General features: G+C 40.9%; 2 protein-coding genes across 2 annotated transcripts in view; one reads left to right on the top strand and one right to left on the bottom strand.

Moving 5' to 3' along the window:
• LOC308311275 (sodium- and chloride-dependent betaine transporter-like) overlaps window positions 1-3,458 on the bottom strand; it is a 29,794-nt gene extending 26,336 nt beyond the window's left edge. The window contains exons 1-2 of the mRNA XM_080757921.1: window positions 3,364-3,458; window positions 1,892-2,179 (exon numbers count right to left, since the gene is read on the bottom strand). Of these exons, the coding sequence (XP_080614047.1) occupies window positions 1,892-2,120 (229 nt within the window). The 5' untranslated portion in view covers window positions 2,121-2,179; window positions 3,364-3,458. The remainder of the gene's footprint in view (window positions 1-1,891; window positions 2,180-3,363) is intronic.
• Window positions 3,459-3,622: 164 nt separating this feature from the next.
• On the top strand, window positions 3,623-13,686 carry LOC308310859 (protein mono-ADP-ribosyltransferase PARP11-like). Its single transcript, XM_080757312.1, has 9 exons — window positions 3,623-3,723; window positions 3,995-4,358; window positions 4,878-5,008; window positions 8,136-8,256; window positions 8,425-8,500; window positions 8,699-8,771; window positions 9,370-9,497; window positions 10,177-10,328; window positions 10,838-13,686. Exons 3-9 carry the CDS (start codon window positions 4,889-4,891, stop codon window positions 11,152-11,154), a joined length of 987 nt encoding a protein of 328 aa, XP_080613438.1. The 5' UTR covers window positions 3,623-3,723; window positions 3,995-4,358; window positions 4,878-4,888; the 3' UTR covers window positions 11,155-13,686.
• Window positions 13,687-13,790: the final 104 nt, after the last annotated feature.

Here is a 13,790-nt window from a genome sequence, read left to right as displayed (position 1 = left end):
TTTAGATATGAGTGTTGCGCCTGTCACAGACATGCGCAAAGCAAGGTCAGTCAGGAAACTCAGTGCCGTTGCCGGCGGCCGTTCATTGGGCCGCCAAATATATATCAATTCGGGGGGTACCTTGGTACTTCACCCGCCCCTAATGCATATGCATATCCCCCGAGGCAGATAGTGCAGCGCAGTGTTATATTAGTATCGCAACGCGAGGCTAGGTCCTTGGCACGGAATGGTTTGAGAACAACTGGGTAAGAAGAGTCCCAGAACTTTGAAAGGAAACCCTTATAATGAAGTGAATACAGAGAGAGCCATTGAGATAGCCTTCTAATTTCTAAAGCCCCGCCCACTGCGTGCAGACATGAGTTACTCTCTTCTAACACTCTTCTCTTTCTCACGATCAATCTCTCGGAATCTCCCTAATCGTTACTTCTCACAAATACCCCCTCACATACATAGATACACACATGAAGCACTATAGGGAATGCACAATAAATCGTTTCAGCATCGAACATACTACACACATGTGCAACAGAAAATGTTTTGAATTTGTTGATGTTGACGTGTATTACTGTGTTGATTTTGTATGCTATGTTGATGGATTGAATACATAGGACCACAATGGAAACAAGTCCCCAGGACTTTTCTTTTCTTCTTGTGTGTTATCCTTTTAAACATTATTATGTCTAACTGCACATGCTGACAAATGATCCAAAACAATCCAAAAAGAAAAACAGTGACATTGCAATGGAGACAAATTGAAGCAATTTCCCTCTTTATAGAAAAAACTAACCTGGCACATTTTCTTCACACAAATCTGAGAGAAAAACATGCAGTCCCATCTGATAAATACGTCTTAAGTCGTCTCTGTCGGGTGGAAACCTTGTATGTTAACACATCGCTTTGTGTCGCGTTTCGAGCTTGTGGATCTTGCTACTTTTGATGTTTTTGTGTGCGATGAAGGAGGGCATAGGAATAAACACAAAAAGTTAGAATATGGAGATAGGAGGTTTCTGCCCAACGACAAAATACTTCTTGGTTAACGGATCTTGCGCACACATTTCTAGCGTTCAGAGCTGTCATGTCGAGTCAAACCAGAATAATTAAACCTAACAACTGCCTCATTTCACCCTCTGAAATGACCCTAGTCACATGGAGTGATAAATCATTTCCAAATGGAGGAATTATTTTCTGCATTGCCTTTGTTTTGTGCTCTCCTCTTTGTTTGTGGTGGAAAGTACTTTTACTTAAGTATATTGTACAATTTGGGGGTAAGAGTTGTCAGCTTTTCTGTAGCATATACTTTTACTTCTATTCCACAGTCTCCTTTATATTGTACATTTACTCCACTACAATTATTTCACAACTTTAGTTCAGTCAGACAACTCACGGATAGATTTAACCAATATTTATTATAGAATGAGAATATAAGTGTGCATATGATATTTATCTTGGCATTCGGCTCTGATGCATTTTCTCCCTGCTCGGCGCGATTAAACACCATCATAAAACATTAAGAGCAGGGAGATAGATATACAATAAAACCCCCATGGGGAACATAAATAACAGAGCCCACCGGTGGTGCTGGGGTGGTGGTGGGAGCAAACATCACATAACAACCAGGAACCAAAAACACATGCGTTTCCACAAATTCAAAATGATTCGACATTTTCAAAACATTTTCAATATTCTTTAAAAAACTTTCAAAAGGGTTAGGATAATTCAAAAATACAGATGTACGTACAAACTCACGTGCTGTGAGTACCACACACTTCTTCTTACTTGTAATTTGAGAGCTGGTATACAGACAAACCATCATCACCCCCTGCATCAATCCATCACTAACATGACTGTACAAATTCTTCAAACATCACTCCATCACATCATCGTCCCTCACCTCCTCCGTTCTTGTAGCAGAGATAAGGGAAGCGCCAGACATTTCCCAGGCCGATTATCTCTCCAGCCATGGACAGCAGGAACTCCGTCTTGTTGGCCCACTTCCCCCTCGCCTCCTGGACCCCGTCATCCCCGACCTCTGGGTCCTCCGGGTCTTTGTGGGGCCCCGAGTTCTCTGCTGCGATCCCCCCAGCAGCAGGGGGCCCACTCGTTGTCTCCTCCTCAGCCATGCTCTCTCTCTCTCTCTCTCTCTCACCTCTCTCTCCTGATGGACACCCACTTCTCGTCTCTGTTGTTGGAAGACAAAGTATATTGTTGCTGTCAAGCAGAAACCTCTTATCTCCATATTCTAACTTTGTTGTTTAACAGTTAACGCTGGCTACTTAATAATACTACTATAATGTCACACAAAAGCATCAAAAGTTGCAGATCCACAAGGTCAAAACGCATCGTTTTGGTGGTACGTTTGATTGATTGATTGTTTGTTTGATTGATTGTTTGTTTGATTGATTGATTGAAGTATTTAGCAGTTTTGCAGAATTACAGTACATTTCAAGCACAACTCCATAGAAAAACTGTTGTGGGACGATACCATAAAGCATTACACTTGTTTACAATATAGGGTCCACCATTTTCAATCCATCAGAACATTTAGAGACGTACAAATATACACTTCTATATAGCTATAGTTTTGAACGTGTAGATCTGCTACATTTGAATCCTGAAAAGTAAACCGTAGGCCTATTGGACATATGAGGTTTCCACCCGACAGATAAAATAAGTAAATGGCCTATTGCAGTTCTTTGCATAATAGGCAATATTCACCTTCATAGGATATGAAACCACAGGGATGAACTTCAATAAAAATAAATAGTTCCCTGAAATACACAAACTATATGCTATACGCTCAATATCCACACAGAGTATCCTCTGAACAGTCTTGCCAATACATTTAGGAGCTCTGTGTAAAACCTCCCATATGCAAAAAGAGGCGTCCAAAAGAAAAACAATTTCACAAATGGGAAAACTAACATCATGATAGAGTAATTGATAAAAAACAAATTGACCCCATCACCCCAACAGAAAAGTAACTCTGAATGATTGGTATAATGGAGTGTAGGCCTACAATCTGAAAACTAGCTGTTAATAAAGTAAGTAATCAATCAATCAATCAATCAAACAAACAAACAAACAAACGTGCAGGAATTCTTGTCTTAGCTATAGGATATACGTTTGGTTGTGTTTATTGCAATGACAATTTATGCATCTATTTCTAAGCATGAAGCTAAAAAACAAACAAAACAAAAAATAGGCATCAATTGCCTAACTTTACAGATGCCAAGATTGAGCCTCAGTCAGTAGACCTAGACTATAGGCTGCAGGCTAGCTCATCATCACAATGCTCTGAAAAAAAGAAAGGAAAGAAGAATCTAATCTAAAACATATCCAATTAGCGGGGATGCAACTACTCACCAGATGGTTTGGGACAGATGTGTCAATCCAGAAGAACAGCACTCCTTGGACCGACTACTCTGACTGACTGAATTAAATAAGAAGTTAGGTTGAAAATAATATAAGTTTTATGGGGAGGGAGGGACGGGGCGGGACGGTTCTGTCTGCACGCGGCTCCTATCAGCAGACGGGTGAAAAGCCAGAGCTACTTCGTCGCACGACGGTGTTGCGCAAAGAAATGAGCAGACACAGATCTGCTGTTTTCTGCAAGCGATGAAGCGACACACCGTAGGCTAGAAGTACAGACTCTGACTGAGTATATCTTATTGTTTGTGGCAAATCAACCAAATCGGTGTGCTTATTGATTATAACTGTAAGCCAGTAAGTAGCCTTTTTTTCAATTGTTGAAATTGTTGTCCAATTCCTACTTTGATTTATTTTCTTGTAAAGAAAGAATGAAATACAGAAAGAAAGAAAGAAAGAAAGAAAGAAAAGATAAATATTTGGAAATAAGAGTTTTTTAAATGTATGTATTTAAACAAAATAGCAATCAATGCGTTATGTAAAGTTTGGTGCAGACTATCATTTTTGTTTTGTTTTATTTATTCAATTATTCTTTACGTCTTCTTCTTTCGTGTGTCATCATCATCAGATGTCCAGCTCAGTAGCGTGCATCCACGCCCTCGTCTGGGGGACAAGGACCAAACGCAGTGACGTCATTACCTACGTTGACAAAGCCGGAAGCAAACATAAACAACAAAGCGGCGGAGGAGCGGATTGTTATGTACAATTATAATTATATTATTATTGTCATTAAACCGCCGGGTTTCTGCTAATAATCTAATCCATCCGTGATGGACGAAGACCACCGCTTCATGTTCATGTCCATCTCGTTTCTAATCAAACTGGGGATAGATTGATATACACAACAATGGCAGCTGTTGTTGTGACACTAACATTTTGAAAACATTTCCTGGTTCTGACCGTGTTTTTTTTACGTTGTCATTCAACGTGAGGTAATATATATATGTACATAATATACGTTGATTATGTATTTATTATTATTGTATGTTACTGTCTTTACGTGTCTTGATGCATTGAATGCACAGAACATAGGACCACAATGGAAACGACAAGCCCCGTGTGTGTGTGTCAACAAGGCATTTTGTGTTATTCATTGTGGTAATCATTGTAAACCTTCCTTAAGTTACCTCTGTACAATCTCAAAACTTATTTTTGATTGATTGATTTAATACTATATTAGCAGTTTGCAAAAACATAAAAAATAGGCACGTTGGCACAGATTTATACAAAAGAGTGCTAAAAGGACAATAACACCCCAAAAATGCCTAAAAGGGCTTATTTCCATTGAAGTCCTGCGTATTCAATTAAACGAGACATTTAAAGACCAACAGACAGTATCCAATAATAAAGTATTCAATCAGTATAATATGAAGAAAATCAACAGCGTAAGATGATGTTGTGCTGGGCGCTTATTATTATTGGTTATGAATGTTGTGGCTGTATTCTTTCAGATTGAGTCATTATGTCGGCACCGCCAGAGGAGGACCAGGCTTCCTCCCCAGAGATGGAGGAGATGGACACCTCGGAACCCAACTGGTCCTGGTTCTATCTGGCCGAGTGTGGAGTGTGGCACATGTTTGAGGTACTGTGTATGAGCCATGAGCCTGTGTGTTACTGCCCACTAAAAGCAGTGGTAAAGTAGCAAGTACATACTGTACTGCGAAGTACAGCAAATAATAAAGTGTTTTTTGTGAAGATTTACAATCCTAACTCGGTTTAATTTCATCCACGGTTTTTCCATTGCAGGAGGGGACATTGATGGGAAAATGTGAAAGCTGAATTAATAATAAATAGAGTACCGGAGCGCAGGAGGCTTATTATCTCACTTTCATTCTTAAAGTCTGCTTCTGTAGGGCAGGGGTGGAACTCCTTTACCGGTAGATTCTAACTGCTCTAAATAATTGTTGCTGACATTTCTTGATTGTTGTATGTATGAATGATATTTTTCATATAATTTCATATAGTTTTACAGGGTTAAATTATATATATATATATATATATATATATATATATATATATTTTTTTTTTAACATCTCTGCACATCAGGTTCCGGAGCTAAGCTCATTTTATAAGCCTTAAAGGTCCTACCACACCACACCACACCATGAATTTCAATCATTTTTTTGTTTTTCGGGCTCCCCTATGTGTCTCCCCAATACCCAATAGGTCTCAGAACAGGCCATCTGATGTGGTGGTACCAGTGTTGTCATATGTATTGCCCTAATTGGTATAATCCTTCTCCCTCTCTTCAGTTCCAAATTAGCATTTGCTCTTTGTTTACAATGCCCACCATTGTTGATTTCCCCTTGTGGGATGCAGTAATATCATATCATATATATAGATATATTAACTGAAATAAAAGCCTAACCAAAACGTTGTGGTGGATAAATAGCGATACCAGCCATATCAGGACATTGTGGTACTGCAGCTGAAACTGCTTTAGAAGCCAGACAGAAATGACTTGGACTGGTTATATCAGCGTGGTGATTTAGGTCACATTCTCACCTAATACTTCGGTAGACTCATGCGTATGGGCGGAGATTTTGGGATTCTTGCATATTTAATTTGCTGCAGTTTGCCTTCACACTGTCATCCGTAGCAATTGGAAACGCAGCAGGGGGGACCTTTATCAATGTGTTCCATTCATAAACCTAGCCTACAACACAGCCTACAACACAGTGAACTCTATGGTGATAAAATTATACTCATAACGTGCATGTGTCGTGCCGTCTGGGACTGGACCCCCCCCCCCCCAGCTCTCTCGCTCTCTCACTACATGCAGCAGCCACGCCACGCACTTTTGGGCATGGAGGCACAGCGCTGAGCACACCGATATAACAGACAGCAGCGCAAAATGTTTACAAGTTTACAAGTCGAGATGAAAGTCCCTGCTCCCCAGTCCCCACACAGTGACAGCTCCATGTTTACGGCACAGACAGACAGAATATTCTGTAGGCTATACACTGCAGTGTTTTTATGTGTTTTCTTAAGCAATTGATTAATGTACTCCGACCATCCAAGGTAACGGGACATCTTTGCGCTGCGTAAAATATGCCTTCTCCGTCTCCAACTGTGTTCAGCTCCTCACCCGCCACATTGTTTGCTTCATTTCCTATTTCCTTTATTTACTGCGGATTGCATTCACACCTGCACCAAATCGTAATCAAGTGCGATTGGAAGCGAAGCGAAACCCCCGTTTTTGCTCGGAGTAAAATGCGGTTCTTTGATACGCATTAGGATTCGAATGAGCCTTCACACCTGTCAAACGAAGTGCACTTTCTGAAAATGCGCAGCAGGATTCGTTTTAATCGCAGCAAAGCTCTCTGGTGAGAATGTGACCTTAGGCTCGAACCACTAGAAATACGTTTGAGGGACATAAACCATGTGATGTTAAATATTAATTACAGCTTTAAAATGCGTGGTGTAGTTCCTTTAAGACCTTAATAGTGCATCCTTCCATTATATTCTTTATACATCCTGCCATCCACCTATTATTCCAACAATTGATACAGTAGGCCTATGTAAATCTCATTAAGGGCCACTTCACCCCTTTTGCAACCAGATCTTATTTTAATGATGTTTAGGACACAATAAACATGCACTTTCCTGGGGTTTTAATATGTATTGTGTAATATGTAGATATTTTAGTAATTCAAAGTGTCTGTGATGTCGCAGGCAATGGTCTCACTGCCTTCCTGGACCTCATATGTTGTCTCAGTAAGACCAAAGAGATTTAGCAAGAGTTGCGATCTTCGGTTTACTTCCCGTATCTGCGTGAAGTGGGTGGACACATTTTTTGGAGACAGGAAGCAGGTTGGAGTCTATTCATTTCCAAAGGGAGAATGAACGTGAACACAGCTTATGAACCATTCCTTGACTCCATTGTCACTGAACTAAATACTTGATAAAAAATCATCACAAGGCACACAATATTTCCAAGATATTCATACCAAAATGGCCTTTTTTTTGCAAGACAAATCAGGAGAATATAACATTGTTATCGACCTTTCTAGCAACAAACTCGCGAGATTTGAGAGGAGTCCGGAAGAGTCTCTCTGTCCATCTGCAGTCTGACAGACTCTTAAAGGGCTTAAGGGGATTAATATTATAACGTGAAATGAATGGACATATTAAAAGTTAAATAAAATGTGTGTTCCACTGCTTAATAATATAATTTTCCATAACTGTGTTAGACTTTTGGTTGATAGGAGCTGATTTGGGAAATGGGAATCATGACATTTGCCATATAATGCTCTCAATGCTCATTCATCCACATGACGTCAGTGTTGTTGTCAGCCTGGGACAGGGAGGGTGGTGGGAAGGTCGGGAGAGAAGCAAACCATTTGGAGACCATTTGTAGGCTTTGTGTACCATTTCGCCTCTAGTGGCTCCATCATCGACCATCTTTACTGTATATAGAAAAAGTCTTTGGTAAGACAGCCATCCCCGTCTCCACAAGGAGGAGCAGTGCACCAAAGCATTATGGTTATTGTAGGAATTCATCAAACCCTAGTCAAACACAGACTACATTATTGTTCTGGCCATAGGGTGCAAATTTCAAATCTGTGCTGCTGTTATCTATTACAAATACTATTAACATTGAGTGACTGCAGTTTCTTCCAGTGGTGAAATGTCCCTTTAATGTCCAACCGGTCCATCACGATGTTTGCTCATAAGCTAAACATTGTTCCTTCCTCGTCTTCCTGCAGATTGACCCCAGTGCCGCGTGCTCCGTGACCAGCGCTCAGATTGAACAGTTCTACAGCAGGAACCAACACGGTGTCATGGATTTCTACACGGCCAAGTACACCTACAAGTTGGACTTCTCAGGTATTGGGAGTACCAGTACAATACACTATTCGCCCCGGATCAAAAAATATAAATATTTTTGAAATTCACTACGGGGAAACACGATTGGGCTTTTTATCTGTGGAACCACAAAATGACCACCACTGTTATGCTCTCTATAACATTTGATTTGATGCATTTCCTTCCTAGTCATGAAACAGATCAACGTGACGACAGGGAAGCAGCGGCCAATCAAGCGCTCCTTGCATTCTGCAACTGGCTTCAGGTACATTTGAGGAACTTGTGTGAATGCCGGTTCAAAGGTCAAATATCTGCCTTAATAAGCACCTAGGCTGCCATTGATACTTCACTCTCATGGTGTAGCATTTGAATGTGTCATTGTAATATACAGAAAGTACTTCTGATGATGTCCTTGTTGAAATGTGCTATATTCCCAGTGTTCACTGACATCTTCCTTTCCCAGGTTCATCTGTGATAATCTCGCGTTGCCTGTTCCCTGTCATTGGGAAAGAATTAATACAGACGAACCCTATCAGGTTAGTAAACCTCCATGTGCAAAAATAGCCGCTCAAGAAAAAAAATGTCGCAGTGCGATGCGTTTTCAGTTTGTAGATCAGCTATCTTTTGCTATATTCGAATTACAATCCTGAATTCTTATTTTGCTATTTTTTAATTGGAATCCTGAAAAGTAACCCTTTGTATTTAATTTCAAATGCATTTAGTTATAGTTATGTTAAGTTGTTAACTAGCAGATCTACAAGCTCACCACGTGGCGGAAAGCGACACGTTGTGAGCTTGTAGATCAGCTATTTGACCTACTTCCCATAAACCCACTGGAAAGTCTCCATAGTACTTTGACAACGACTCCTGATCCTGACGACCTGTTGCGGCATGTCACTCCCCTTAATTCTCTCTCTCCCCATTTCCTGTTAGTCTACTATCTTTCAAATACGACAACGTATATCCCGGTATCTTTAAAAACTATAAAAATTGATTTAGTCATAGTGTTAGTCATCGTAGATTAGTTTTGATTTAGTTTTCACTAGAGGAAAAAAAGCTAGTTGATGGATACTCGTCATAGTTTTTGTTGATAAAATGAACACTGCTTTCTTTACTCCCATCCCCTCTTTTCAGCTCGTTCAGCTGGGCAGAGAAACCTACGAGTTCAAAGAAGTGGCCAGGCTGTATGACAGGACCATGGGACACCCCATCAAGTCCATCCAGAGGATCCAGAACCTAGACTTATGGGAGTTCTTTTGCAGGCAGGCAGAAGTAAAGTATATTAGAATGTTGACGTGTTGGTGGACCGAGGGTCGTTTTTAACAGAAAAGAACAAAGGAAAACAACAACAACAAAACGTTCCGTGTTTTGTTGCGGGGTCAGAGCTTCGTAACGAGGATGATTTGTTTGGGTTTTGGAATTCAGTTTCACTGGTTAAAAGAAAAAGAAATCACACCCGTGTGAGCTATGCTGAGGTGTGTGCGTGTGTGCTCTGTACTGTACTGTGCTATTGTTATAGGTCACTGTGAAGCTCAACAGCTGTACTACTTAGCCCTGTACTGCCGTACTCAAACAGACATACATACATACACATACACTTCCAATTTCACTTGTTTAATCTGTTTGACTTCTCTATCCTGATTGGATCAAATTGGTTTCATTACCTGAAAATGCTTTTTCTGAGAGCTGGAGACTGAGACATGGAGACAGCTGTTACTGAACAAACACTATAGCAATGAGTACTATCAGTATATAGTACTATATAATACTATACTTTTAAACAGAATTACTTTCCAATTACCATTAACTTTGGTTAACAATTATTTGTCATGTTTGAGTGCATTGATGCCTTAGTCGTTGATTCACCTGTTTTATGGTTGATGACCTTGACAATAAAAACTATGCTTTGTTGTGTTCTCGTTCGCTGGTTCTCCCTAAAAGGAAGAAGACACAGTTGAGAAAAATCAAGCGCACGCTGGACATCGATGAGCGAATGCTGTTCCATGGCACCGGCCACAGCAACGTACAGGCTATATGCACGTATAACTTTGACTGGCGCCTGACAGGGAGTCACGGCGATGTCTACGGCAAAGGTAGTACCACGTTGGGACACTACATACGATTTATACATACCTGGGTCACGTATTCTCCCCCATTCTGAATTCCCATATAGTCCGGCAGCCGATGTGGAGTGGGAAATTTGGTATATAGTATTTTTTATTGATCTAAAATATTTCCCATTTGTTTTATAGGGGTTTATATGTGACCATACCATTAACATATAAGGCAAAACTGTCTTTAAGTAGCTTTAAGTAGCATCCCCTAGTTTGACATGTCACATGATGATGTGACATGTCAAACTAGGGGATTTTCATGATTCTCAATCCATTCCAAGCATTGGTTCAGCACAAAAAACACTCCTTGGGCGAGAAACGCCATAGCGCACATTTTGTACATTTGTTTTCATACATTGCATAGATTATTATGCTGCTATATCGCTCAAATCTAAAATGACACTTTTTCTCTGTTAATATTTCGGAAACCCCTTTTTGTTCAGATGCTAACGTCAATTCTTCCTTCCGCTTCTTGCTTCTCTAACCAGGGAGCTATTTCGCTAGAGACGCCAAATACTCGAGCAAGTTCTGTCTGATGACGGGGAAGCACAACACCACCTTGCAGAGACACGGGCTCGCGCCGCCAATCTTCGCCACCGAGCCTCCTTACAAGACCATGTTCCTGGCCAGAGTGCTGGTGGGGGAGTACACCGCGGGCCATCCTCAGTACTGCAGACCACCCTCCAAGGACGCCGGCTTCACGCACTTCTACGACAGCTGTGTGGATGACGCGGGAAACCCAAAGATCTATGTCATCTTCGACAGCAACCAGATTTACCCCGAGTACCTGATCGAATTTTACTGATGTCTTGTAAGGATGGGACGATAAGCGTTATTATCGTTTTTTGTGGCAAAAACACTCACAATAATCGCATCATGGAGATTTTCAGATTTTCGTGAAATTGTCCACAGTCATACACTTGGAATTAGCTTTTGTTGAGCTGCAAATGCAGTACCACTTAAATCCTCTATACTTACGGACCTGTAAAGAGTGCATTTGGTATGCTCTCATTTCACTCTACACAAATCGATTCACCACAAATAGCAGATCTATAATCAACACGTTGTGAGCTTGCAGATCGGCTATTTTTGGCGAACGTTATCCTCAGAATAGGGATGCTAGGGGTATTGCAGTAATGTTGTTAATCGCAATTATTTTTGCGACAATAATCGTGACATTTTCACAATGTCCCATCCCTAAAGACCTGGACATGCCCTAATGTCTTGACAAGAAGAGTGCATTGATGTTTTTGCACATCTCTTCAAAAGATATATAAACTAACACACATCTCCAATCTGGATTAGATTTAGGTTATAAAGGGGGCACGGTTATAAAAAGCAAATGATCGGTAGAAAAGTCTTTGTGGGGGACCATGGTGTTTCGTTAGTTAGATTCAGCACCTAACTGGGCAAAGGGGTGATCTAAAGCAGTGGTTCTCAACCTTTTTCCGCGACCCCCCCAAAATAATCATATTTGAACTGGGGACCCCCCCCCCCAAATAATCACATTTGACTTGGGGAGTCTGTTCCACAGATAAATATTGTGAAAATAGTCGATCTTCAATGCAAGACATTGTGAGCTTGTAGATCAACTCTTTTCAAAGGTTTTGATAGTATAGTTTGTTCATTACATTTGACGCTGTAATGATTTAATATAATTTAATTTCTTTCCTTTGTTTTTTTTTCTCCCCCCCCCCCCCCCCAACAGTTATGTGGGGTCCTGACCCACAGGCTGAGAACCACTGATCTAAAGTGCCTTTTATGGGATTTTTTGGATGAAAACAAGAAGACAATGCAGCAATGTATGTAATTGTGTTGTGTTTTGTATAGGTTTTGTACTACTATATAATGTATAACTTAAACTTACCATTATGTGCAAAAGAAAGCCCCAAAATCGGAGAACAGCCACACATTGCCTGAGGCGTCTTGCAATGAAAAAGTATTGTAAGTATCTATTTTATACAGTAGCCTACATGTTGTTGCCTGTGTGTCGAGTATCTTGTGCGCAGTTGTTTTAAAATAGGTGACACATGCACACCTGGAGCGTCTTTAAGCCCAATCCACACCAACGGGACGAGACGTCTTTAGCGTTCTTCCCAGCGGTGTGATGTGTCCTGTCCTGTTGCACGTCGACCCAAGTGATTCAACTGGTTCAATTCAATGCCCCAAACACCACCAATGGGTCAACTCGCCATGCAACTCCTTGCAACCGTTTGGTTGCATGGCGACCCATTGGTGTTGATTGGGCTTAAGGATGTGTTATACTGTAGGTGTCACTCACTACCTGCATCTGAACCTGTCTCGTGGCCCATACGGGAAGCCAAACAGCAAAACGCTCAGGCAAAGGGTAAACGTTTCCTTGTCCTAGGCGGGCAAGGAAAAGAGGAACCCTTAGCCTAGGCCCTATAGCAGGGGTGTGTTCTAGTTTATTACGGAGGGCATACGATAATCATCCCATGCATGACATCCACGCGTATAGTGGTCAATGAATGGAGAAAAAAAAGTTTAGTGGCCGGTATACGCTTAAACAAATCAGACCTGTCTGAAGTGAGTGGTGCAACAGCGCCCCTGTTGGTACCCTAAACATACATACGGGCACGGAAACAGCCAGGGACGGACAAAGCTGGGCATTGGAAGTGGCTGCACCCTATGGTTGCACCACTCATGCAGGGCATACTATACTTACTGTATATAGCGTAACACGGTAGAACACACCACTTCCCTATAGGGAGATATCAGGTGTCTACTGCTCCGCCATGTGCAGTAGAAAATACACCACTGCATCCAAATCCACCTCATCAAGCATGAGCTACTATGGTTGTGTAGGGATCGTTGTAGAGTTCAGAACATCTTTGGCCAACTGTCTACTAGTGTTCTGAGCTTCCTGTTGCCTGAGAATACCGCCTTTAAACAAAAAAACACTGCTTTTTCTTGCTTACTCATTGGAACTGTGACCTTGTTAGTTGTCATCACATGGCGCAAATATATTATGTATGCATGGGAAGCCTTTTTTATGTTTGTTGGCGAAACCTACCTCTGAACTCGGAACATTTTGGCCCAAACCCAATATTTAGTTTTCCTTTCCATGAAAGGGTTTTTTTTAATCGTATCAGTATCACAATGTGAAATCAAACATTTCACATGAACTCATATGCTATGGGCAATACTTTAATGGATGTGCAAAACACTGAGATGTGAGATGATTCATTTATTGTGGCTGCGTTATGAGAACTTTCTGTGCCATTTTTTGATCTGCTGATGAGGCGAAGGCAAGTTTAAAAAGGTTTTATGTAAACTTGCGTAAAATGGCCAAGTGTAACTACTACTGTAAATAAAACGTGAACCGTGTATTATTGTGTTGATTATGACTGATGATCTTTGATCTAACCTTTTAACACTTTATTTGGACAGCAATGCAATTAATTTGCATTATGACAAAAT

The sequence above is a fragment of the Protomyctophum bolini genome (genome assembly GCF_963924005.1).
Source record: "Protomyctophum bolini genome assembly, chromosome: 23".
In the NCBI taxonomy this organism is placed as follows: domain Eukaryota; kingdom Metazoa; phylum Chordata; class Actinopteri; order Myctophiformes; family Myctophidae; genus Protomyctophum; species Protomyctophum bolini.
The sequence above is the reverse complement of the archived record's forward strand: the minus strand, read 5'-3'. Positions and strand labels throughout refer to the sequence as shown.

Excerpts from the sequence above, each read along its gene's own strand:
- LOC308310859 (XM_080757312.1), top strand. The coding sequence starts at position 4,889 with ATGTCGGCACCGCCAGAGGAGGACCAGGCTTCCTCCCCAGAGATGGAG. Across the intron at positions 9,498-10,176 it reads TTATGGGAGTTCTTTTGCAG|GAAGAAGACACAGTTGAGAA; the intron begins GCAGGCAGAAGT and ends TCTCCCTAAAAG. Across the intron at positions 10,329-10,837 it reads CGGCGATGTCTACGGCAAAG|GGAGCTATTTCGCTAGAGAC; the intron begins GTAGTACCACGT and ends TTCTCTAACCAG.